The sequence below is a fragment of the Thermobia domestica genome, chromosome 15, assembly GCF_964235325.1.
Source record: "Thermobia domestica chromosome 15, izTheDome1.hap1.1, whole genome shotgun sequence".
NCBI lineage: Eukaryota > Metazoa > Arthropoda > Insecta > Zygentoma > Lepismatidae > Thermobia > Thermobia domestica.
In genome coordinates, this window is record NC_137468.1 from 2,709,038 (window position 1) to 2,736,592 (window position 27,555).

The 27,555-nt window shown below is 35.8% G+C and overlaps 2 protein-coding genes across 3 annotated transcripts in view; one reads left to right on the plus strand and one right to left on the minus strand.

The window, feature by feature from the left end:
• The window catches only part of LOC145672035 (uncharacterized), a 99,609-nt gene extending 87,509 nt beyond the window's left edge, over positions 1 to 12,100 (plus strand). For both annotated transcript variants that reach the window (XM_081741240.1, XM_081741241.1), the window contains exon 9: positions 8,169 to 12,100. In XM_081741240.1, the coding sequence (XP_081597366.1) occupies positions 8,169 to 11,354 (3,186 nt within the window). In that variant the 3' untranslated portion in view covers positions 11,355 to 12,100. The remainder of the gene's footprint in view (positions 1 to 8,168) is intronic.
• A 2,057-nt stretch (positions 12,101 to 14,157) lies between these two features.
• Positions 14,158 to 27,174, minus strand: LOC145672037 (acyl-CoA-binding domain-containing protein 7-like). Its single transcript, XM_081741243.1, has 3 exons — positions 27,047 to 27,174; positions 16,540 to 16,654; positions 14,158 to 14,382 (listed from the first exon to the last, which is right to left on the minus strand). Exons 1-3 carry the CDS (start codon positions 27,059 to 27,061, stop codon positions 14,258 to 14,260), a joined length of 255 nt encoding a protein of 84 aa, XP_081597369.1. The 5' UTR covers positions 27,062 to 27,174; the 3' UTR covers positions 14,158 to 14,257.
• Between the last annotated feature and the right edge of the window lie 381 nt (positions 27,175 to 27,555).

Sequence of the window (27,555 nt, forward strand, 5' to 3'; positions counted from 1 at the left end):
GCAAGGGGTACCATAAAGGGGAGATTTTTTTCGATTATATCTTCAATACTTCGTACCGTTTGCAAGATTTGAGCCTACTTCCGGTTGGAGTTTCTAATTCATGTATGATCAGTGTTTTCTTTCTTCTTGCCTGCAGTGTGTAATAAGCAAATACATTACACACACTGTTATAATGTCAGTGATATATGGCGTTCATTGGGCAAGACACTCCAAACAACAAACGTTCATCTTAGACTGGAGAAGTGGTTATCCTTCGTTTTTCATTATCATTTGACCATGAAACAAACGCCTGAGAGATATACAACTTTTTAATACAACTGTGTCGTGTTGGAATGTATATCTCATAGGGTATGGTGTTTTTTATTTTTAAATTTCAACGCTTCCAGTGTACCCCTAAAAATGTAATATAAAAATAACGGACACATTTTTTAAATATTCAATTAGAACTAGACAATCTACACAAAATTTGAAATCGACCAGTGAAAACGGCACGTTTCTAGCACTTCTGGTTTTGCGAGATCTCATTGTCGAAAGGATTGGAGACATACATATAAACTTTTCTTTGGAGACAAACATATAAACCTAACATTTTAATATGTAGATCACAAGTGTTTGCAGTAAGAAAAATAAGCTCATACCGTATTAAGAAAATAAATAAATAAAACAAGAGCGTTGGACGTCTATGGGGATGGTTGAGGTCGATCAAGAAAATTGTTTTGTCTAAACTAACGATATATGATAGCGTTCTCGTGTCAGAGAACATTTCCCTATTAGGATCACGCGAGTGGAACGTATAATATTGTAATGTTCATATGCCCGTCCATCCGTTACTCCACACGATAAGCCTTGAACGAAGTCGAACTATTGAATTCTGTTTCCTCCAAAAGATAAAGTGATTATTTAATCCGAGCTCATCAATGGATTCAATCTGTTAACATTTTTCACGCTTAACAGTGATTTTAAAAAGGGAACAATTTCATTTCGAAATCAAATTTGATCACGATTTTTCGCTGTGTGTCGTTTCACATTGAGAAAAATAAATAATTTTGAGACAATATGTCACACGATTCTTGTTGCTATTTAAAATATTTGAGTTGACTACTACTTGTCCTCCTTCGGGTAAGGGAAGAAATTTCCATGCCTGTAAAATTAGCCATTAAAAAGAATGAAAATTATCTTTCAGATTTTTTTCAGTATTTCGGTTGATCTAAAAATAAAAGGGGATAATTATCAAAACAAATCAAGCTCCATTTCTCGATCTTAATTGGCTCAAAATTCATAAAAGTGAAAATTTTTGTAAAGAAAGAGACAAATCTTATCAAACGATACATCATACAGTCTTGTTACTTTTCAATATTTTTCTCTTCACCCCTGTGTTTTCTCTTAGTAGGCGAGAAAGGAAACTATTTATGCATTTAAATTTAATCATATACAGGTTCTTTCAAAACAACATCGACAATGTTTGGGAGGTGATTCCTGACACCAAGATAAGACGAAAAGTATAGGCCAACCTGGGTGCACAAATGCTTCCTTTCGGAGTTATAGGCTGACGAAAACATGGAAAAACGAAGTTGAAAGATCCATAGGTCCAAAACTATGGGATCTACCATAGTCGGGTCAAGACTTCATTTAGAAACTAATATATGCGCTATCCAAAAATACATGTTTCAGAACACTAAGGTACTCACACAACAATTTTTATAGAGGCATTTTGGCTACGGACATATAATTTGAAGTACTCACCAATATCTCTATAAAAAATTGTTCTTCTGAAAAATGGATATTTGGATAGGGCACATACTAGTTCCTAAGTGAAGTCTTGACCCGACTACAATAGGCCTGATAGTATTGGAGCAATGAACCGTTGAACTTCATTTTTCCATGTTTTCGGCAGCCTATAACTCCGAAAGGAAGCATTTGTGCATCCAGGCTGGTCTATACTTTTCGTCTTACCTTGGTGTCAGGAATCACTCCCCAAACGTTGTTTGTGTTGTTTTGAAACACCTTGTATATTTAGCCGAATTGAAAGTAAAGGCAGTGGAACTTTTTGCTGATCCAACATATCCAGGGTGAGGCAAAATGATGTTAACATTTAGTGTTGTAAATAGAAAAAAAACCGTTCGTTTTTTTTCAGAAATGTACGTTTTTTTTAGAAAAAAAACATTGCCTCTCGTTTTTTTTCTAAATTTCGTTTTTTTTTTTCAAATAGTCATTTGTAATGCATCTTACGTCTATTTAAATATGAAATATATTTATGTAGGTGTAATCACCGTAAAATGCAACATAAATTAAACGCTAGACACTGATACGCTACAAATATTTTACAATTTACATGAATACCATACCTATTAACAATTCGGATTTCAGCAGTTTTCATCAATATCAACTAAGAAATAAAAGTAGAAATGAAATTTTATTTTTTCGTGAAAGCAGGCCTTTAATATGTACGAAAATAATGTCACGAACAGTATAAAATTCAAACAACTTGTCTAAAGGTAAAAGCTAATACTAATTTGCCTAATAGTATTTTTCTAAATATCGTATATAAATAATTTGTCGACTAGATATATGATATGCAAAGCCGGCTATACCGTATCTGTAACACGTGCATTTGCATGGAGCGACAAGTTTGGAGGGTCCGGCAAAATCTGTTATAAGTAGAGACCGGATGTTTAGGGATTAAAAACTTGGAAAATAGGCAGGCAAATAGGCACTTAAAGTTTAAAAAATAAGCAGTAAAAGAGGCAGTAAAATGTAACTCGAAATAATGAAGATAAATACTCAATACAATTTAAAAAATAGATCCGTCATAAATAGTGTTCAAACAATATAGCAACATACCTGTTTGTTAATGTCTTCTTTCATTCTATATGTAAAAAACGAAGCTTAATATGTATTTCATATTATATATATAATATGTATTTCATATTATATATATATATATATATATATATATATATATATATAGAGAGAGAGAGAGAGAGAGAGATTGTAATGTACCATGTGTTTGTGTTATTTACAGTATATAAATTATATATATTTCCCAATTAAGTCTTATTTCAAAGAAAATGCATAGAATACGCAACATTAGGCACTAAAGCAATTATTTAGGCAGTGAGGGCCGAAATAGGCAAAATAAGCAAAATGAAATTGGCTTAAATCGAAACTATAATCCCCGATATAAATTTTAAAATGTTATTTTTGATCATATCTTTAGCATTAAAGAACATTTTGCCTAACATCCGGTCTCTAGTTATAAGTATATTATTTAAATTAAATATTTCTTGTTAGAAACAGACTTCATGATGATGGTAGTTACATTTACTAAGCTGACCTATTTGAATACTACATTCATAAATTATGTTTAGGTTGCATTAGTTTAAAGTCATATGGACAATGTTAAAGCAAATAGTCGAATCAATCCGAGCACAAATTGCTTGATTGTTTTCAAATTCAAGAATCCAATTCTCGAATAGTAGCGAATATATGTTCCACTTAGTAAGTTATCACAGTTTTGATATGACAACTAGTCTTGTTTTTGTCAGAAACAAGTTCCTTATCATTGAAGATAGAAACAAGCTTTTTAAAAAATGTTAACAGATGTAGAAGAAAAATCAAGAAATAAAGATAAAAGAGATAGTTGCATTGAAATTGCAAACTGATACGTTGAGATTGAAGCTCGATATTGAATTCTATAAAAAGGATTACCATCTTTCCTCTTCAGGTGTGTTTGCTTTATCTTTCACTAACATAATAGATTTATATTTAAAAGAAAAAACCAGACAAAACGGGATTGCATTTTTAGTAAGTAATTAAGCCTTTCTGAGTGCAACTGCACTTACTCTCCCCTTCATTGTTCATGCTGGAGTAGCATACTCAAAATGATGACTTTTAAGATTTCTTCTTTCTGGAGAAAGGGGGAGGTGGCAAATTATGCCAAGCACGGGGCGACAAATTGCCTAGGGCCGGCCGTGTGTATGATGATGAAAGTTGGTAAATGATAATAATGGCCCTTCTTGTATATGTATATACAAGACATGAATATAGGATAACTCAATTTGAAGTAATGCAGGGTGTTTCTTAGAGTTTTGAAACTTTGTAGTATCTATTACAATTAACTTACAATTATAAATATTATATCAAATGAAAGAGCAACTCAAACAGTTTTGTACGCACACATGTACATACATTGTTTCTTCTGTCTGTCGTTAGAAAGAGCAAGTAGCAAAGATGGAGACTAGAGAGCAGAAAGCTTTTTGTGTTTTAATAATGACTGAATCTGTACAGTGCAACCGTCTGTGTGAAGAATATTAAGGAGACGCTTACAACTACGTCCTTATCGTTTGTAGTTGCTACAAGTCTAAAGCCTACAGACTACGGTTTACGTGCCAATTTCGCAAGTGAAATATTGCTGCATAACAATGAAGATTTTCTGGATCGTGTCGTCTTCAGTGATAAATTGATATTTCACCTAAGAGCTAATGTGAACACTCATAATGTTTGTATCTGGCCGTCAGCAAATCCTCAGGAGATGGTACAGTTGAAACGAGACTCCCCTAAATTGAATGCGTTTTGTGCCATATGGTGGAAAGTTTGTGGGCCTTTCTCGCCTATCGACTAGATGTGTACCGTGTGACGAATGAATCTCACATCGAACACTTGTAGCAAAGACTGTTTGAGGTGCTCTTTTACTAGATGCATTGCTTATAATTGTACGTAAAATGTAATAAGTACTACGAAGACTTAAAAGCCCGATATTCCTTTTGAAACACCTTGCATTCCTCACCAACAGTGTTAGAACTAAGATGTAAAAAGGAGAGAAAATTTTGCTTATAAATTTATTGTTTACATATTAGTCGAGACTATAACTACAATAACAACACGGGTTAGTACTAAAAAAAATGTAATCAAATGTTCACCAGGTGGCCAAAGTGGCACACACGGGTGTGTCACTTTTTGAATCCGCTCCTGTGTGAACAGATATCGGGATATTATTCTTGCCAAATATGGTTGGACCATAGTTTATGATATTAATTTATTTTTATTCTAGTGTCGAATTTCCTTCTCAAATTTCACCCGTCAAAAATTCGAGAATTTTGTAATTTCGAATTTCCTTTACTTCTTTTTTCCCTGTAGCTTCCTTCGTTGTAGAAAGACCTCCTTAATTCTTGCCAGATAGATACCTCGGATGGATACCTAACTGTTGACATCAATTGGACGGGCCTGCGCGTAGTGTTGTCAATTAGGGAAATTAAAACTTACCTAATTTGGGCAAAAATTCGAGATTTTTGTTTATAAATCGTACCTATACGTCCGAGTGCAAGTCAACTTACGCCAATCGAACATTTGTCCTTACTTAACAAACGCAAGTACAGATCGTTACAATGGGTAATTAGGGGGCGCATGAAAAATTCGTATTTAGGTTCTAGCCCTTGATTTTTCTAGTTTTTCCCTTTTATGTTTACCGTAATATATTTTTGGTAATTAGAAGCTTTGTTCCTTAAATATCGCCATAATACTTGTAGGATATATTAGTGGTGTACCAATGTTTAATTTAAGATAGTTTGCGTCTGTCTGGTAGCAGTGTTGCCAGATACAGAAAATTTTAATTCCAGATTTTAGAGGGAAATTTTGGGAAAATTATCTGTTTTGCCTCTATTATTTCCCTCTTGTTGGCTACATCGAAACAAACGTACCAGTATCTGGAAGTCTCGTCTTTGCCCTACACAACGCACTATGGAAATTTTAGTAGGATAATTAGGGGAAGTACAGTTGAGGTTTACACTAGACCTTGTTCTCTAATTGGAAAGATAACTGATTTTTTTTTTTTTTTTTTTTTTTAGGTAGAATGAGATTTTTTTATTGACATGCTTACTTTATTAGATATCGTCACAATACTTGTAGGATATATTACAGGGACATCAAAGCTTATTTTAAGATAGTTTGTGTGTGTCTGATAACAGTGTTACAAGCTACAGAAAATTTTAATTCCAGACTTTGTGGGCAAATTTTGAAAAAAAAATCCCTTTTTTGTTTCTATTATTTCCCTCTTGTTGGCTCACTCGAACAAACGTACCAGTGTCTAAAAGCTTCGTCCTTAGCCTACACAGCGCATCATAAAACGTTTCACTAGAATAATTAGGAGAAGTACAGTTGAGGTTTATAATAAACCATTTTCTGAAAATGGTAAGAAAATGGTGAATTTCTGAGGCAGAATGAGATACTTTTTTTATTTTCATGCTTACTTTGTTAGATATCGCCATGATACTTGTAGGATATGTTTTTGGAGTACTAAGGTTTATTCTCAGATAGTTTTCGTCTGTCTAATAGCAGTGTTTCTAGCCAAAACAATTAATTCCCGATTTTAGGTGAGAAATTCGGAAAATTTCCCCTTTCCCCTTTATTATTACCCTCTTGCTGGCTACATTGAATCAAATGTACCACTACCTGAAAGTTTTCTCTTTGGCCTACAGAACGCACCATAAAAAGTTTCAATAGGATAATTAGAGAAGCTGCAGCCCAGGCATATCTGTTGATTTTTGCTTCTGAGGCGTAAAAAGTGTCAAAATTTAATGTGTATGATGACAGAGAATTTTTTCTTTCCCTCTTTGATTTGAAGCCAGCGACTTCAGGATTTCACTAGACCTTGTCAACACACCAAAGAATTTTTTAGGTGACTTGAACCCGTATAGCAGTAGTGGTGCTAGATACAAAAAAAAAAAAAAAAAAAAAAAAAAAATGAAATTCGGTTAGGGATATTTTGTAAATTTTCACTCCTACGTTTCCCTCAATAATTTCCCACCCGTTGGCAAGACTGCAATGTAACTTACACCAAAAATAGCCACATCCATTTTCTAAAAAACAAGACCTTAACCATATCAATCGAATGAATGGCTTTTGAGCAATAAGTCACTAACTGAAAATGTAGGAAAACGCCAAAAATGACCTGGGTCCGGAAGGAATATTCACACAGTTTTGCTCGTATAGGTACAAAGAAACAAACGATTTTTAAGTTACGAGGGCTCCGACTCAAGTTCTGTTGATTATGTCAATAATCTGCAACATAAATCAATAAATAATAGTTGCCAGAAAAAAAACAGACATTTGAAAAAAAACATGAAAAAGAACGATGTTTTTTATTGAAAAAAAACTTCACAGAAGAAAAACCGTTTTTTTACAACACTAGTTAACATTAAATGGGGTTTACTTACTCATGTGAAATTACAAGGCAAGGATTTGGTTGTAGGGTTTCAATATGGCACCCATCCCGCTCAATGCACTTGTGGAGTCCGTCCATTGTTGATTGTATGGCCCTCAGGGATAGCAGCGATGACCTGAGTGATGCGGTGCTTCAGGTCGTCCAAGTTGCTAGGTTTGCTGGCATACACACGATCTTTGACCATGCCCTACAACCAGAAGTCACATGGCGTCAGATGTGATTTCCATTTCCAAGATAATTTGTGCAGCATTCAGACGCGCTTGCTTGACCGCGTTTGTGAGATACTGCACTGTCTGCAAGTGGTATGGCTTCGTTCTTAAATCATGATGTAAAATTCTAACCACTGACCTTTGAGAATATTAGTCTCTAAAGGAAGTCTGCGCGAGGACTTGGTGGGTTGGCTACCATCTCTTCCTGGACGAGGATGATATTCTCTTCAGTTCAGACAGATCTCTTTCTGCCATTGTTTCCCTTGCAATCGTCTTAAATGGACCCCGTCTTTACAAACTTCTCGTAGATCCTACAAATTGTCAGACACGAAAATGCATTCCGTCCGGCCCAGGCCGTGAATTTTTCATGTACGATGCTTGGGGACTGAAAAACTCCATCCAGACAGCTATTTCCTTTCGTTCCACAATGGAATATCGGAACACCATGCTTTAATCTGCAAAACAAAAACAAAACAACACCCATTTAATGTTAACATTTTTTGCCCTACCCTATATATGTATGATTTAATTTTTAACTTACCTTCTTGCTTTTTTTTTTTTTTTTTTTTTTTTTGTGTGATTATCTCAGTAATTCTCAGAAACATTAAATTTAACACACTTTTTTTTTTTTTTCGCTTAGAGATTTCCAGGAAACGAAATATAATATTTATTGCTTATTGTAGATATAAGCTTGATTAAAAATTACAATTTGACTGTGAGATGTGTCTATCTTTTTGTAGGAAACAGAACAGGACATTGACGGAGTGAAAGCTGCCTACATTCAAGCTAGTCTTCCCGAAAAGGATCTTACTGATGTACCAACTTTGAAAGAAGTTGTGCAAAGTGTATTTCAAGAAGGACAAATTATTTCTGGTAATCAAGAGGTTCCCAAACACAAAACAGACACACAAGTGAACAAGGTTGATTTGCCAAAAAACGACAAAAATCTCGTTAATGGAACTGCAAATATTAATCCAACTATTTCAGACTCTCCAAGTAAAGATAACAATGATGAGTGTAGAAATGTTTCAGTTATTAGTGGATCATCTGCTTCAGATATCCTCTTTAAAGAAGGTAATGAATACAGAGAGCCCTTAGTCATAAGTCCACCCGCTCCAGACGCTCTCGCTAAGGAAGATAATGAACCCAAAGAAGCTTTGGTGACAAGTCCACCTGTTTCAAATGCCCTCGCTAAGGAAGATAATGAGCCCAGGGAACCTTTGGTGACAAGTCCACCTGTTTCAGACGCTCTCACTAAGGAAGATAATGAATCCAGGGAACCTTTGGTGACAAATCCACCCATTTCAGATGCCCTTGCTAAGGAAGATAATGAGCGCAGAGAACCTTTGGTGACAAGTCCACCTGTTTCAGACGCTCTCACTAAGGAAGATAATGAATCCAGAGAATCCTTGGTGACAAATCCACCCGTTTCAGATGCCCTTGCTAAGAAAGATAATGAACCCAAAGAATCTTTGATGACAAATCCATCCGTTCCAGATGCTGTCGCTAAGGAAGATAATGAATCCAGGGAACCTTTGGTGACAAATCCACCCATTTCAGATGCCCTTGCTAAGGAAGATAATGAGCGCAGAGAACCTTTGGTGACAAGTCCACCTGTTTCAGACGCTCTCACTAAGGAAGATAATGAATCCAGAGAATCCTTGGTGACAAGTCCACCAGTTTCAGATGCCCTTGTTAACGAAGATATTAAATTCAGAAAATCTTTGGTGAAGAGTTCACACTTTTCAAGTGCCCTTGCTAAGGAAGATGATGAACCCAGAGAACTTTTGGTGTCAAGTTTACCCGTTTCAGACGGCGTCACTAAGGAAAATAATGAACCCGGAGAACCTTTGGTGACAAGTCTACCCGTTTCAAACGCTGTTACTAAGGAAGATAATGAACCCACAGAATCTTTGGTGATAAGTCCAACACTTCCAGATGCCTTCGCTAAAAACGATAATGAATCCAGAAAATCTTTGCTAACAAGTTCACGTGTTTCAGATGACCTTGATAAGGAAGCCAGTGGACCCAGGGAAGCTTTGTTGACAAGTCCACTCATTTCAAATGCTCTCGCTGAGAAAGGTACTGAATCCACAGAAACGTTGATGACAAGTTTATGCCATATTTCAGATACCATAACTAACGAAGTTAATGAAGGCAAAGAATCTTTGGTGGTACGTTCACCAATTTCAGACATCCTCGCTAAGGAAGATAATAAATGCAAAGAATCTTTAGTAACAACTCTACCTGTTTCAGACACCATAACTAACGAAGATAGTGAATCCAAAGAATCTGTAGTGACTATCCGAAACTATCTGGAACGTGTATCCGCTTCAGATACTTTCGCTAAGAAAGATACTGAACGCAAAGAACCTTTGGTGACTAGTTCACTTGTTTCTGATAACCTCGTTAGTGAAGAAAATGAATACCAAGAAATATTGGTGTCAAGTTCAGGCGTTAAATTTGAAAGTGACTTATTACCAATTTCCAGTGTATTAGAGTCATCGGAAAAGAAACTTAGTCCTAGTGTAGAAGTAAGTTTTCTAAGAAATACCGGAGCTTCAGAAGTAGAAGTAATTGATCCAGCTAAAACAAATCTGACAGTAGAAGATATGGAAGGTACAGAAGTTCCAGCTGAAGGCAAATCGAATAAAACTGAAAACCTAGATGTCATTGAAGATGATGCTCAGTCTACATTGGTACAGATAATGGAAGAGATCGTTAAGGCTGATGGTGGAGAAGAAAATGTTTCACTAGAATCAACTGCACACAGTTCCAAAGCAGAGAATGAAGAAATCTTTGCCAAAGAAATCCAAGCTACTCCAAATACAGATAACAAAACTCTTGAAGTACAAGGAAATTACGAATCTGTTGGAGAGTGCGAAGTAAATATCATTTCCAGCAACTCTCAAAATGAAACCCAAATATCTGAAAGTGGAAAAGCACAATGTGTCTTCAACTTGACTACTACAGCTGATACAATTGAAATCGTGAACTTTGGTAGTTATATCGACAATAAAGCGGAGTCTATCGTTTCTGATGAAATTAGCAAATCAAATATTGAGTCTATGAACTTCGGTTCAATAGTTGTTTCGAGATCAGAACTAGAAGGCTCAAGCCATCATGATAAGGAAGAAATACCTGAAAAATCTGAGGACAGAACTCAAGTTTCAAATGAGAACATGGGGAGTGACTACGAGTCTACATGTCTTAAAATTACAGGAGCAACTGAAGTTAAAAGTGAAGTGTTAACAACGGAAGAAAATAAACACAATAATTTAATAGACGAGATATTTACGGAAGATGATATCCAGGCTGATGAAAATGTATCTGTTGCAGTCTTGTGTGCACAAGAGAAACAAGAAACTGAAACGCTTTCTTTACCTCTGGACGATAGATCGTGTACTGGCTTCCGAGAGTATTCTTTTAGTGATGGAGGAGATGATGTCTGTGAAGTAAAAGATATAAACGAAAGTCCTTTAGCTACTTCTAATGTGAAAGAAATGAAATCAACTATATCGTATTCCGATTCCGTTACAACAGAAATTGAAGCAATACCTCAGCCTGTCGCTCAAGCTGATGATAAGGATTCCAGTAGAGAAGCAAGAGTTTTTATTTTGAAAGAAGCAGACAATTCAGAAGTTGTTGCGAGAAATTCCTTTGCTGATCAATCCCAATCTCTGAGCCAGAGGGATGATTTGAATAATGTACTAAATACACGTAGCATCAGTGAGAGTGAAAAACTGGTTAATGAGAAAGGCGATGCAGAGTCAAACGTTGCCAAGTCTCGCTACAAAACGACTCTCGAGCTGCAAATGGTGTTGGAGTCAGGAGACATCGGCTGTCCCGAAGAATACAACCAAAGTGAATTGATGCAAAAAGACGATCTTGACAAAATAACAAATTCTTCTCAGATAACTACCTAAGACCTAATGACAAGAACAATGTACTGTAGTATTAAAAGATAAATTCACCGTACTCTAGACAATAATTTAAAATCAATATATTAAATAATTCGGATTTCTAGAAAAGCAGCTATGCAATTAAATTCCATCTGTTAATTATTTTTAACACATCTTTACATTTTCCACAGCGGCTTCTGAGAGTTTTATCTGCCATTCACCCGCGTCGAATAATTTTGAATGTGAGGATCGCGGTTTTTGGATTCAATGCATTATGTGTATGTATATATGAAAGATGGCTGATTGCGAATTTTAATTGTGCATTGTGGCGTGCCTGTGTAACAGGTTTTATATTTACTTTTCCTGTTATTGTATATTTTGTGGAAGACATATTCTATCATGTCTTATGTAAATGAGCCAGGAGAGAAACTTTTTACATCATCAGCAATTCATATGTATATATATATGAATGTTTATACTGTGATTTAATTATGTTGTCTTCTTGAAATCTTTTTCTAGAAATAATGTAAATTTTGTGAAAGTATTTCTTTTTTAGATCTCTAATACTCTCTGCTTTGATTTTAGAATAATTTGTTTTGTATTTAGAAAAATATAGCAAGGGAAGTTGCTATTGCAGGATATAAAAAATGTGCTCTTTTACTGAAGACAACTTTCTAACGAAACAATATTCTATTTGCTGTGTAAAGATGTTCTTATGAAATTATGTGTAATTTTGATTTGGAAACTAGTGTAGTATTAAATAATTTTATAATAAACACAGTGTTTCCTTTTTTTTTTAATTAAAGGTTTGAAGGTTAAATTTATTTTTCGTTTTATACCAAATAATTCGCTGTTTTTTTCTAAAATCCTACGATATTGCTCCGAAGCTAAAGAAGACGGTGATGATAATAACGAAATTGTGGAGTAAAGAAAGTAGGAAGAATCGGGAGAACCCGGAGGAATCTACACACACAATAAACAAAAACTTGGCTAGTTACTAATGAATCCTGGAAGCCTAAATATTTGCCATACGTTTCGGAACGACAAGCTAGTTCCGTCTTCACTGGTAAGGTAATAAGGTTAAAAACGGAGAGGTGATAAAAGGTATTAAACAAAGAATAAATACTACCATATAAGTGTAACGTAAAGAATAGATCCTGAAATGTCATGAGCAGAGCAAAGGGCAAAAGGAATGAACTGAATCGAAGGAAGCGCAGTGTCTGTGTTACGTCACTATTGCCAGATTTAAATTATGCATCAAAGGTAGGTAACCAAATTCTATCAATGTTGCCATTATCCAGATTTAAAGCAGGTTTATATTTAAGAATGATGCTTTAATCTCCCGTTGTTTCTCCATTTTTGCTGAACCTATTACATTAGCTTGTTTTATACTATGTGTATGTTGTTTTCAATGAAGCACTAATCCCGACATGCTCTCTTCTTGTGACTTTTTGATTGTCTAATATGCTCTTGAATTCGGGTGTTAATATTGCGTTTCATTTGGGCTATATATGAGGAGTCACATTCGCATTGAACGCGATAAATGCCTGACTTATTTAGTGGATCAACAAAATAACCTTTAAATCCGGTGAGATGTTTTTGTAGACTTTTCGGGGGGATACTATAAGCAGATGTGTTATGCTTTGCAAGAATATGCTGAATTTTTGTCGATGGTTGTGGAAAGTAAGGAATTACCTATCCAAATTTTAGCATCTTTGGGAATAAGGTTTTTTAGGAGCTTGCACCGATCTACGTGTTTGATTAAACCACTCTCGCAAAGTACACAACTAGTAACAGTTTTTTTTTCCTTCCTATTTTGTATAAAAACTCTATTTCTTCATTAAGATCATTTGGACAATCACAAAATGATAATGCCCTGCGAAAGAAGTTCTTCCAAATGTTGGCCTTGTACAGTAGCGGATGAGCTGACTGTTAATGTATGTAAGTAGTCCCTGGATTAGGTTTTCTATATACTTTTGTAATAAATTTGTTGTGTGATCGAATAATCAGTAAGTCTAAAAGTGGAAGACAATTATCATATTCACGTTCTAGGGTGAACTTGAGCCTAGGATGCTGATTGTAGAATTGCTAAAATATTTGTAAAAGTGTATTTTCATCACTTACAAGTAGTAAAATGTCATCAGCATAACGGTAATATGTAATGTACTTAAGTTTATCTTGCTGCAAAATAGAAGTTTCAATCTGATTTAAAACAATGTTGGACAATATCGGGGATAATGTGTTGCCCATGGCTAAACCATCATTATGAGAGAAGTAACGATTTTCAAATTGGAATACATTGGTTGTCAAATATACCTCAAGTAATTGTAACAAAAAATAAGTTTCATAGGGAGATGTATCATTTTGTAATAACCAAGGTCGTGTACTATTGATAGTAAGGTCCAATGATATGGACGGATGAACAACATCTATGGATGCATTAGTATTTATGGATAAAATGGCATTAGTATTTACAATCACAACATAGTTGAAACCACTGTTGTAATCATTGTTTTCTATATAACCACTTGGATAGTAAATAAGCTGGACGGTTAAAAGCTTGTATGATCGGGCGAAGGGGAATGTCAGGCTTATGCTCTTTCGGAAGGTCATAAATAATGTGCCTAAGTAGCTCTATTCTTTCCAGAATAATGAAAAAAAATAAATAAAGCAGATATATTACATAGGATTTATTAGGCTTTGTATTTACATTTTCAAAATATTTCATTTTTTCTTAAAATATATATACAAAATTATTTATATTTGTATACTCGTTGCAATCTTTTGTACTATTCTTATATAATTTAGGATTTTTTACAAAATATTTACCGACAAAATTCGCCCTTTTTCTATCTTTAAATGCTATGACTAATTTATAATTTATTAAATGCTGTTCCACTTTGACAATGCTGTAAATAAATATTATTTTAACCCAGAAGTTTTTCAGCCAGAGCGATGTAGGCTTCTTTTGCCGCGTCCTGTGTCATGCCTTTCTTCTTCGACCAAGCATCAAACTTCCGTTTCGCTTCCTTATCGTTCGAAGATGGCTCAGCTGAAATATACAAATAATAAGTTCAAGTTAATATTTTCATGTGATAGTTAAATTTATATAACATAATTGTCTCAGAATGGATTTTCCAAACCATCAAATTTAATATAAACCTTACTTTATCTCATAAAGACATGGGCATCGAAAGTTATAATTGTTTTAGGTTTTCCAGTTGTTTGAATTATTATTATTATCACCTTAATTCTAGATATTACTAGTGTTAAACAAAATAAATAAATAAATGTCTACAGACCACACGTAGGTCTATTCCAATCCATATCCATCATTGAAGTGAACAAAATGATTTGGGTGAGAATAAATCGCCATAAATTATGTAATTTTCCAGAAAAAGAAGTTCTTTTGTAAACTTCAACACTATTATTGTTCCATAACCACAACACCTATTGAGGTGAAACTAATACATTACTCAAGCTTCTTATTATGGTGCTAGCAAAGATAACAGTACAGTAAAACCTGCCAACTTGGTTACCTACTCATCTTGGCCTGGTTCGTCTTGAATTTGCATTTTCTCATAAGATAGTCGTTACTTATTACTCTGTAAGTTGGCTACCTGTCTATCTTGGAAGTTCGTCGCATTGAAGCAATGTATACCCTATGATGATAATGATAAATTTACCTGCGTATCTTTGCCATGCAAAATACCGTTTTATTATTTTTCTTAACTCTTTATTTTCCCATATGAGAGGCAGATATTCTGTGTTCGTGACTGGGGACAAAGAAGCCATGGATTCCCACGATTTGTTCTTGGAAGTCAATAGCCAAAACATTACCCTGATAAAGAGGTGGTGAAGGAAGATGTGAATAAGAAAAAGCACGTATAGAAATTCAGGAAATGGTTGTTTACCCTGTCTGTTTTGGTGAAACCATTAGCTATATCAGCTCCTCTCATCAGTGGAGAGCTTTAGTAATTCCGGAAAATTCTCAAGGTTAAAAGTTAAAACTAATCATCTCAATTGTCAACTATTGGCACCTGTCGGCTTGTCAAAAGATAGCGGAGGTTTTAAGAATTCCCTTAAGATTTTATTAAAAAAAAAAAAAAAAAAAAATCTTTTGATCCGAGGGAAACACTTGTAGCTCATTAACAAGAGGTACTTAATTAAAACATAAGAATGTCCATGTGCGAAAAAGAGTAAAAGAAATTATACAATGATCCGCCATGAATAAATTTATGATTTGCCAATTTTCGAAAGTTATCTACAGGAAATATTTGTCACTGTTTAATCAATTCAGATTAAAGTTTCTTGTTCTACAGGCAGCAAAAGAGCGATTTCCGATTTCAGTGATCTCTGTACATTTTATGCTTGTTTGTATTATTGTATTTTCAATTCGAATAATTCAGTGTACCAAACTAATCTTCGGGAAGAGAAAAGTTTGTACATATATTAAACATCCTGTAGTATTTTTCTAGTACTGTATATTGTTATGATTACCCTATATACATTATTTAAAAGTACTTGTCGTGCTGCCATTGCGAATTAAAATTTTACGATCAAGTACTACTAGAAATCCTATTCTAAAAATACTCCAATCACACTCATTTTCTGTAAGTTGATACTTTTCAATGGAACCGATGGTGGCACTGTATATAGTGTGGATAACAATAAACAATATAGTAAGGTTTATCAGTTGTTTAGTTGGACCGGAACACAGTAAACGGCGTTTCGGGAAATATTTGTCACACAATGTTGGAACCCAGTGTTAGTCCATAGGAGACTGATAAATTCGTAAAGTGAGTTCCAGTAAATATTTTTTTTTCAATTAAATCACTGGTGTGTATGATAAATTTTAGAATCATATTTTTTTTCTTTAGGGTGTCTATAACACTGCACGCTAGTGGTATGTAGTATTATAAATCAACCAGAAGAAATAATTATAGTGATGAGTACCACCAGATGAGAGTGTAGTTTTGGTTCAGAGGGTATCATGCTTGACTACTATGCAGAGACCTGTGTCTATTCTCCGTTAATAACATTTTTTTTTCTTTCTCAGGACGCAAATTCAGTTGAATAACTGACTGGTATTACCAACCAAATATTTCGCTAGCATTGTTCTTAGATACTTTTTGTTACTTTTATCTGTTTTCTGGTTGCTGTGTTAAATATGTATGTAATGTTTACAGTAAAATAAGCCGTCTGTTACCTATATTAATATCTCCTACAGTGGCCTGTTTGTATAAACCATAAATTTCTTCGACTTGAGAAGCGGCTTTCATTGGCTTCTTTTGTTTCAGCTTATCAGCAATCGCTTGAAATCTCTGAAAGAAACAAACAAATTTTTATTACTTTTGGAAGACAAAAAACTATAACTATGTTTCTACATAGTAAGAATAAAGTACCTGAATTGTTTCAACACCTGGACCTGTGGTACCTTAAATCTCTTGAAGTTAGATGCTCTGGTGCTACTTCAGTAAGTTGCTAAAATTGTAGTGACTAGGGATGGCGAATTTCGGAATCCGGAAAGTAAAATCGGAAAAATTCCGGATTTCGAATAAATTGTTACTGGCGGACGGAGTGGCTCGATATTTTTTTTTTCTTCCGAATGAGTTCTATTTGTACCTGACATACAATAAATACACGTTAGACGCTATTGTTATGAGCGGAATGGGCCAATGTTTAGTATTAAAAGTCACACCGCCAGGTCGTGAGGTGTGATGATGTGGACGTCATTAGGTATAATACGCAATTTCCGATGGTAAGCACTGAGGGCGATCTCAGAAGCGACCACTACATTATAATGTAATATTAAGGGTCTGGGTCCTTCAGACAATTTCGGACGCCACATTTTAGCAGGATAATGCCCAACCTTGTGTATCCTAAAATGGACAAACTATATTCGAGAAAAGACGACTGATTTCGTGGCTTGCACAGTCGCCTAATATTTTGCTCGTCAAAGATGTGTGGGATATGATTGGACGCCGTATTCTTCGTCACGTCCGGCTAACATACCATGTCGATTTCTTGTGAACGTGGATACAAGTATCAAGCAATTCCTTAAAAAAAAAAAAAAAAAAAAAAAAAAAAAAAAAAAAAAAAAAAAACTGTGATTGGATGCCACGACGTATCTAAAGGGGAAATGGAAGAACTCTTTTAAAATAATAGTGTTTGGGTTTGATAACAGAAAAATAATTACGTAAAAGTTATCGTGCGAGAACTCAATATTCTAGCTATACGAGTGTGTGATAGATTTATCAGTTTCGACTTCAATTATGAGGTAAGAAGAGAGGTGGAACCTTCTATTGGAATCTTTATCAAGAAAACAATGTCACGCTATCTCTTACGTTTTTACTGATGAAGATTTAATGTTACAACGAATAGCATTATATCAGTGGCGGCTTCAATACAGGGGCAAGGGGACAAATGAAACCTACTCTTGGTCGCTAAAGAAGATGGATGGCTATTGAAGATGCAATAATAATAATAATAATAATAATAATAATAATAATAATAATAATAATAATAATAATAATAATAATAATAATAATGAAACAATTGGTAGAATGAGAATGTGGAAGGAAATGGAACATATAGAAAACCCACTGACACAATGTTGTTCACCACAAACTCACATGACCTGGAATCTAACCAGGAAGCTCCAGCACCAGAGGAAAGCGCTTTACCGCTGAACCACTGTACTTCCATTTTCAGCTTCAATAGATGGTTAAAAGGAAGATGTAAATTACTCTTAAGAGATTCAACATGCATATTTTTCATTCATTCATCATTCATTCATTTCATTCATTCACATTTTTCATTACATATTATTATTATTATTATTATTATTATTATTATTATTATTTTAGCCTATATGAGAATCTTGAAATCGGAAAACACAATCTGCCCTGGTTTACGTGGTTCCGGGTTCGATTCCCGATGAGAATAGAAAATTTTAATTTTGATTTTTGATCAATCGTCCGTGTCTTTTAGCTTAAAGGGCATAACCGCGAGACATTAAAAAAAAATGCATGCAGTGAATTTCAAGCACTTCGGACTGTGGTAGAGGTATATGGGACGAGGTGGAATGTGTTCATGGGAAACAAATTCTTTTGTCGAAACGACATTCCTTGTTATGTGTTATCGTTTCTGGTAGGCCATGCTAACAAAGTGGTACAACGCTTACCTCTGGTTTCTGAGCTCCATGGTTCGATTCCCGACCAAACTCCCGTTTCCTCTTATACTCTTATTCACTTGCCTTAATCAACCGTCTCCCTTACCCTAAAGGGCATAATCGTGAGACTTTAAACCAAAAGATTTCATTTCATTTTCACTTTGTTATCGTTTTGCTGTGATACGTGTTGACAGAAAGATGGATGGAGATAACTGTTTTATGAAGCTCATATTTATACAGAGCATAGTTTGGAAATCTAATAATAAACAATAATTAGGAATTAAAAATACTGACAAACAGAACGGAAATTAAATGGAATGAAAATTTTTCAGTTTAACGTCCCACAATTATGCCCTTTAACAGGGTGTCTGTCGATCACGAAAGTCATGAAAAAGTCACGAAATCAGAAAACGGTCATGAAAGTCAAGAAAAAATTGCGAAATCAGAAAACGGTCATGAAAGTCAAGAAAAAGTTGCGAATTCAGAAAACGGTCATGAAAGTCAAGAAAAAGTTGCGAAATCAGAAAACGGTCATGAAAGTCAAGAAAAAGTTGCGAAATCAGAAAACGGTCATGAAAGTCAAGAAAAAGTTGCGAAATCAGAAAACGGTCATGAAAGTCAAGAAAAAGTTGCGAAATCAGAAAACGGTCATGAAAGTCAAGAAAAAGTTGCGAAATCAGAAAACGGTCATGAAAGTCAAGAAAAAGTTGCGAAATCAGAAAACGGTCATGAAAGTCAAGAAAAAGTTGCGAAATCAGAAAACGGTCATGAAAGTCAAGAAAAAGTTGCGAAATCAGAAAACGGTCATGAAAGTCAAGAAAAAGTTGCGAAATCAGAAAACGGTCATGAAAGTCAAGAAAAAGTTGCGAAATCAGAAAACGGTCATGAAAGTCAAGGAAAAGTTACGAAATCAGAAAACGGCCATGAAAGTCAAACTTAGCTTTAGGGTCAGGATACTTTTTTATCTGTACAAATATAAGTACAGACGGAAATTTTGTTGTATAAACATCAAAACTCACCGCCAAAAATGTCTATTGTCGGCCTTAGACGCTACTAAATCGCAAGCAAAGCACGCTTCTATTGCATGCATGAAAATTCAGCCTAATTCACATTTCAAATTCGCTCTTGAGACTGTCCTTCAGCTGGCATCATTGAACAGTAGCGATGCAAATCGCATCGCATTGCCAAAACCACCTACGCATCTAACCAGTTTATTCAGCTGTGAGAAGATAGCAAGCTTTTATGACTCCAAGGAACAGCCTTTGAAAGTAGGGATAGATAAAGATAAGTGCTGAAGAATATAGGTATTTATTAGTTTTTGAATGTTACGAAACTTTATGGTATGGAAAAGAAAAAGTCACGAAAGCTCATTTTGGAATTTTAGTAGATGCCCTGTTTAATCTAAGGAAGAGAATGATTAAGTCGACTGAATGATCATGGAAGAATTGGTGGAATGAGAAAGTGGAAGTACCCCGAGAAGACTACACGGACACAATGTTGTCCACCACTAAATTACCTGGCAAGGGATTGAACCAGGGACCCCACTCACCAGTGATAAGCACTCTATCACTGAGTCACCGTGCCCCCCTACTATAGAATGGGAATCGAGACATTCGGAATCGTCGTTAGGAAAGCAGTGTAAGATTTCGCATTAAACGTTCAAGGTACGAATGCAAATTATGACATAAGCAGGGGCGGATCCAGGGGATGCGATCGCCCCCTAGAAGAGGAAGCTTTCTTATTTTATATATATATATATATATATATATATATATAAAACCCATCCCAAAGTTTGGAGCCCTTAAAAGCAGCACTAAGACAAACCCCCGCCCCCGCCCCGCCAGAAGTCGGTCCTGGATCCGCCCCTGGACATAAGGTGATTACAGTTTCTAACTGGCCTAGTTGAGGGCCCTTGGCGCGGTCCTTAAGGCCCCCATATATAGTACAAAATAGATAGCAAAAAACTTACAATAATACTGAGACAATGAGAAGACTTCTTTCGGAAAGAGGAACTTAGGCTTCCGCAACCGTTTTGGTAGGAAGACTCAATAAGGCATTTGCAATCGCGAAAATTCGACCAAAGCCTACAGGTCCTGAGCCTCGTGATCCCTGTGGGGCCCCTCGCGATCGCCAAGTAGAAAACGTGGCCAGTCCGCCACTGGATAAATCTTAGCTCCTACACTAATTAAGCACTAACGTTAGGGGTTGGTGTACTAAGAAGCACTAACGATTGACACTAATTTTATCGTTAGTGCTCAAAGTGTGTGGGGGGGGGGGGGCAAGTTCACGGACGTCTTATATAATAATGAATTGTAGCACGAGAAATACAAATGAAATGAAAATAATAATTAAATTGGAATTTCTTGTTTTACGCCCGATCATTATGCTCTTTAGGCCAAATATCACGAATAATTAATTAAACTGAATTCTTATGACATAGTTGCTGAATAAAAATGTGGAAGGAAACGGTAGAACCTTGAGAAAACCCACGAACACGATATTGTCGACAATAAGTTTGTGTGCTCTGCACTGAGAAAAATAACTCCAAATTTATGGGGAAGAATTGAACAATATGCTTTCTGGTGCCACCAGACTGGTGGGAACACTTTGCCAACACTGGCGTTTCGATTTTACTAGCGGATGACGCACGTCAGCACGTCAAAGCAACAATAGCCTGCCGACTTAAAAAACTTTTTTTTAAAAAGTTGTTCTTAGGCGTCATGTATATGCGTCATTATATTAAAAAAAAAAAAAACAGTGATTTATTCGTTCTATGATTTAACACTCCCGTTCGAGAACACCGAAACGCCATCTTGGAATGACGTTCCCACCGGAATGCATGTTATTCACGAATTCCCTATATATCTGGAACAGTGGCGCACCTACAAGGGTATCCGAACCCCCCTCACTAAACTTCGTAACGCAACATACATTTGTACACGTTCTCAATAAAGCTGTACGTGTTTAACAGCGAAATAATTGATGTAACATGAAAATCTATTCTTACACTTCATCTGTACTCTTTCTCTTATAAAAACAACTTAGTTCTATCATTTTCTCTGAAAATATAGGTGGAAGAATTTTTTAATTACTTGTATGGTGTCTTCAGATGCAGAATAATACCTGTTCAATTCTAGTGTCTTGTACTATTGGACTCCCCCCCCAGAGCTTAGACCCCTCCAAACAAAAAAATTCTGGATGCGCTCCTGGAATTACTTTTCTCACTATAAGACCAAACCGGGATTCTCACACCCAGGTCTAGATTAGGGCCTAAGCTAAGTGGACTGGATCCTGCCTCATTTGTAGCAGAATAAACAAATGTATTATACTAATAGTTTTCCACGCGTGCTTTTCTACTTTACATATTATAATATGGTTTTCCCATTTCGAGATCAAAATATACGAGGGTCACTTCAAAAGTTTTGAGATACGCATTGTTGTGGCACAGTATTTGAATTCCAACAATTGTGTTCGGTAGTGGTATCCAGAGCGAAGAAGCGAAGCAAGTTTCAACTCGCCTCGCTTATCGGCGTGGCCGTATAGCCTTCACTTGTTTGTTGATGTGAGCAGTATTCGGCTGTGTAGAATGGAGCTCGAAAGGGAACATTTTTGGGCAATGATCCTTTACGATTTCAAAAGTGGTTTGAACGAGACACAAAGCCTTGACCGTTTGCAGGGGGCATTTGGGGACCTTGCTCCTTCCCATGCTACAGTTTTTCGGTGGTTTGGTGAATTCAGAAGATGCTGGACATCGCTTAAAGATGAAGAGAGAGCTGGACGTCCGGCGACAGCTGTGTCAGATGAAAACATTGCCGCTGTGGAACAAATAATTCGAGAAAATCCGCGAACAACTTTCAAGGACATTGAATCTACAGTGAACATTGGATCGCCAGCAGTAACAAAAAATTCTTCATGATCAGCTTCTGCTCAGGAAGGTTTCATCTCGTTGGTTGCCTCGTGCCTCACACTTTGACTCATCAGCAGAAGCGCATGCGTGTGGAATGGTGTGAAGAAATGCTTGCAAGATTTGATGGAGGCAATTCTCGACGCGTCTCTGACATCGTTACTGGTGACGAGACTTGGATCTATCAATTTGACCCTGAAAATAAACATCAGTCTACAGTTTGGATCTTTCCAGACGAAAATCCACCCACGAAAGTGAAGCGACCGCGAAGTGTGGGGAAGAAGATGGTCGCAACTTTCTTCTCCAAATCTGGCTATGTTACAAGTGTTCCATTTGAAGAACAAAGGACTGTTACTGCTCAGTGGTACACCACTGTTTGCCTAACAAAAGTGTTCTAGAAGCTTCGAGAACGGCGTCCAAGAACTGGATTGCGTGGGATCCTGCTTCATCATGACAACGCGTCCGCACACACTATCAACATCACAATTCAGTTTTTAGAATCTACGGAGGTCAAACTTATGACTCATCCGCCGTATAGCCCTGACCTGGCCCCGTGTGATTTTTTCTGTTCCCCAGGATCAAAGATCGCATGCGTGGGAAGAGATTTTGCAGCCCTGAAGAAGCTGTAGTGGCTTACGAGAATGAACTTTCAACACTTGAAGAAAAAGACCGGCAACACTGCTTCCAAAAGTGGTTTTCGAGGATGCAAAAGTGTGTACAGTGTAATGGTGAATACTTTGAGAAAATATAAGTGTTGAGTATGTAAGTTATTTCACATCTCAAAACTTTCGTAGTGACCCTCGTAACTGGATCAGAATATAAAATTTTCCTGAATTAAGACAGGATTCACAATAACTACAATATTTTCGGATTTGATAAGTAAATATATATAGTGGCGGATTCAGGATATGATCAAGGGAGGGGCTAAACCATAATTTGCAGCTTTATCTAATGTAAAGCAGGATTGAAACCCATTTTATCCATTGTATACCTCAGCGTCAACCCCTTGGATCCGCGCCTGTTACATTGCACCATTTTGGGAAGGAGTAGCAAATATAGCCTAGAGTGATAGAATAGGCTAATCCAGTTCCTTGTCTCACCACAATTGAACATTCTTCCACTGAACCACCACGCTCAAAAAATAAATACAGTAATGATTGCCATTGAAACATAGATGCAGGCTTCACTCATACATTTTTGTTCGGAAAGTCCTTTTTTTTTTTTTTTTAAGGGACGCAATATTACAACACGCTATGTCTATGTACTAATGAACCTTCCTTATTCTAGAACTGGAAAGGCAGTTAGCAATTGTTAAATACTGCTACTTACAACCTCAGAATAAAAATGTCAGAATTAGATTGTTCTCTGAATATTAAATGTGTCATATGCTACAACATACCGTATTGTTAATTAACAACGATTTTAGAACAATAGTTTTGCCACTCTTTCAATCTTAATTTTCTAGCAACCTTGTAGTACAGGTAACCGAAATTCAAATTACGTTCTTTATGTTCCAATATATTAATAAGAGGCAAAGGTATCGATCTCATTTTGATCTATTCATGGTCATCCATGCATGTGACACGTGCATTTAAAAAGACATCCATGACCTTGTTGAACGAGGTGATCTGTTAAATAATTTTCCAAAGAGGAAACGGAAATATGAGTAGCTAACAATGAATAAAAACATTAACACATTTCTTTACTTATATTTCATTTAAAATGCTGTGTTATTATTCAGTGGCGTAGCGTGAGGGAGCCTAAGCAGCTTATCTTTGCCAGAAGAGAGTTAACATTCAATCTTCATAGTTTATAGTACTTCGATTCGATTCCCGGCCAAGTTTATGGTGGACAACACCGTGCCCGTGTGGTTTTTCTGGGAGTACTCCGATTTCCTCTCACATTGTCATTCCACCAAGTGTGGACGTTGTGCTGAGAGATATAATACTTTGACTACTTAAGACAAATATAGAGTGGGCACTCTGGCTATACATATACAGGGTGTAAACGAATATAATGTCATAAATTTGGAACGTGATTCTGCACACCAAAATATGAAAATAAAATGGTCCCTCTTATGTATTAAAAGTACCCTCGCGCCAGAGTAAATTTTCCGAAATCATCCCTGATTAAGCGTTGCAAGAATAGCCTACACATCTGTCCTTATCCCTCCCTCTATTCCAACCGGAAGTGGTAAAAATTAGTCCAACTTCCGGCTCGTAGAGTGAAAGCGGTAATAAATAACGAAAATCATTTTCTGACTGTAGTGTCTCAAAAACTAGGTTCAGTCTCGGCTCTGATTAGTCAGAGGACGAGATGAGACGAGACGAGATATAAGATTTTTCTCGTCTCGTCTTTTCTCCGACAGATTTTCTTGTCTCACTCTGTAAATTTGTGTACAAAGTCTATGCCTTTATTATTATTATTATTATTATTATTATTATTATTATTAGCAGCAGCAGTAGTAGTAGTAGTAGTTTCACCTAGAAGTTATCATAATCTTTCCCCATCACTAAGGGTATGATGTAATAACATTTAACCATATTTGTTATTGGAGTAGCGCCAACCCATTTCGCTACTTGGGAAATGATTCATTCATTTTAAAAAGGCTATATTTTCAAAAGTATTAGATGTAAACATATGAAAGATGTGGAAAGATCCACAAACTTTATACACCTTCTACAAATGTTTAACATGTCCCCCTTTGATGACATGACACACGTCCAGACGATACTCGAGCTTACTTCATACATTTTGTAGCATAGTTCTGTCAATCGCTTGCACTGCAGCACTGATGCGTTCTTTGAGCTTGACTAAGGATTACGGTAGTGGTGGTAAATAAACAAAGTCCTTAACGTATCCCCACAGGAAGAAGTCGCAGGGTCTTAAATCGAGAGATCTGAGAGGCCAGGGGCAACAAACCTAAGTCATTCTCACCAATACGCCCATTCCAGCGATGCAGAAGTTCATCGTTTATGTAATCACGAACAGGGATGTGTCAATGGGGGGGGGGTCCAAACTATACACAACACAAATTTGGTAAGTTTGTGGTTCTTTTCATATATATTTCATGCGTTTACGTGTAATACTTTTAAAAATATAACATTTTCAAAACGAATGAATCATTTTCCAAGTAGCAAAATTCGTTGGCGCAACGTTGGGAAAATGTGACATACCAACGCTGGCCCAACGTCAGATTTATCCACTTTGTCAATCATTTGCCACACAAACCATTTCCCAACCAAAAGAACGGTTCCCCGGTATTTAGCCAACGCTAAAGTAACATATTTCTTGACTGGGAAAATAGTGGATTCTATTATCGTTGCGTGAAGGTCGGGAAAATAGTTGGTTGGCCAACAATACATTTAACCAACGTTGGGCCAATGTAAGTTTTTCTGCTATAGGCTCCCACCGACCATCACCCACCCTTTTGATCAAGCCCCACTCAATACTCAACGCTGGGCTAACCAACCTTGCTACTAGGGTTATGCTAACCCTTCATAATATAACGACTTACATATCTTTAAACGTTGATAAATGCTGTTGATAGTTTTGGTATAATCAGTTTATCAACTTATAGTTTTTAAAATGTCGAGACGACACGAGTTGGTTTCTTTTTTATTTATTTTTTTTTACGAAAATCGAGACAATACGAGAAAGAATTCTCCGAGAATTGTCACCAGACAAAACTTCTACAAAATTTACGAGACAAGACAAGATAACCGTATCTCGTCTCGTCTCGTCTCAACACTACATCTGTTTAGAACAGGGTTTCTCAACTTGGGGGTCGCGAAGATAAGCGGAAGAGAGAAATATAATTAGAACCTAGTACTGGAAATATTTTTAAATATTATTTTGAATTTGGTTCTGATAGGCATAGTTTTATTTTTATACACCGTTAAGAAAAACGAAAAAAAAAATAGATCTACTAAACATTTTCAAGACCTGCAGAGTTATTTATAAATCAATTAATTGAAAGAGGTATGATATGAAACTAATGAGAACTGCATATTAAAATACCAGAAAAATACAAATGCAACAAAACCTGCATATTGAAATACAATTAAAATTGAAAGCTAATGAGATACAGTACCTGGCTATGGTGTGATTTCAGTAGTGCGGCAATGTCCGGTTCAATCTTCGTGACGCAGATTATCAAATTTAAAATACTCAATAACTTTTTTAACAACTGTCCAAGTTTTTTAAACTAAAATTAAAAATTACTTTATTTTTTATCGAATTTCCCAAAATTAAGAGAGTTATAAAGTTTTAAAATTTTCAAACGGCCTCCATTTTGAAACAGTATGACGGATCCTATTCGATATTTATAATATGAATAAACTGACCAAATCTGGTTTTAATCCATTTGCTTTTAGGAAAATTACTATATCCACTATATACAAGAAACGGATTCTACTATTATAGAAATACATGGTAGATACTGTATATTAAAATTCCCACACAACCTTATTACAAACCAGAAATTATAAGGGGGTTGCTGGCAAGAAGATGTGATAAAATGGGGATAGGAATGAGGTTGAGAACCACTGCTTTAGAATATTAAACTCATATAGTATACAAGTTTGCCATACTTTCACAATTTGCAACAGAATGAATTTGTTATATGGCTTGACTCACCTCGTCCAAAGACATCTTAAGTGTTTCTTAGATCAAATGTTAATGTAGACTCGTACAATAACGACACGTCGGTTGCTTTTTTAAGTGGTTTATCTGTTACCACTGTATCAACCGCAACTCCTTCAACTGCTATCAAACAGCATTTTTATAATCACAAAAGACAAACACAGATAATCAGGTGACAGTATTTATCTGTTCTTTTCAGAGTCAACTCTATCAACATGATTCAAAGTTAATGAGAATTTTAATTTTCAGAAAGTAAAAATGATACAGTATCTAGACCATTCTCCATTTCGGAAAATTTATTAAACGGCACCTTTAGAGGAAAACTTTCATTACTCAGATAATTTGTAACGAATGATAAAAAAAAATATCTTCGCCACGAAATCTAATGAAACAGAGTGTAGGCGAATTTGCACAATTGTGTAAGATACGTGAAACTTATTATTTACAATTCTCATAAAGTCTATATGTTTTGAGAACAGCCCAGCCCAGATATTAATATCAGA

Bases quoted from the DNA above. Each gene is read 5' to 3' on its own strand.
- LOC145672037 (XM_081741243.1), bottom strand. The intron at 14,383-16,539 runs GTAACAGACGGC...TGTATATTTCAG, and splicing joins TGTAGGAGATATTAATATAG to CTGAGCCATCTTCGAACGAT.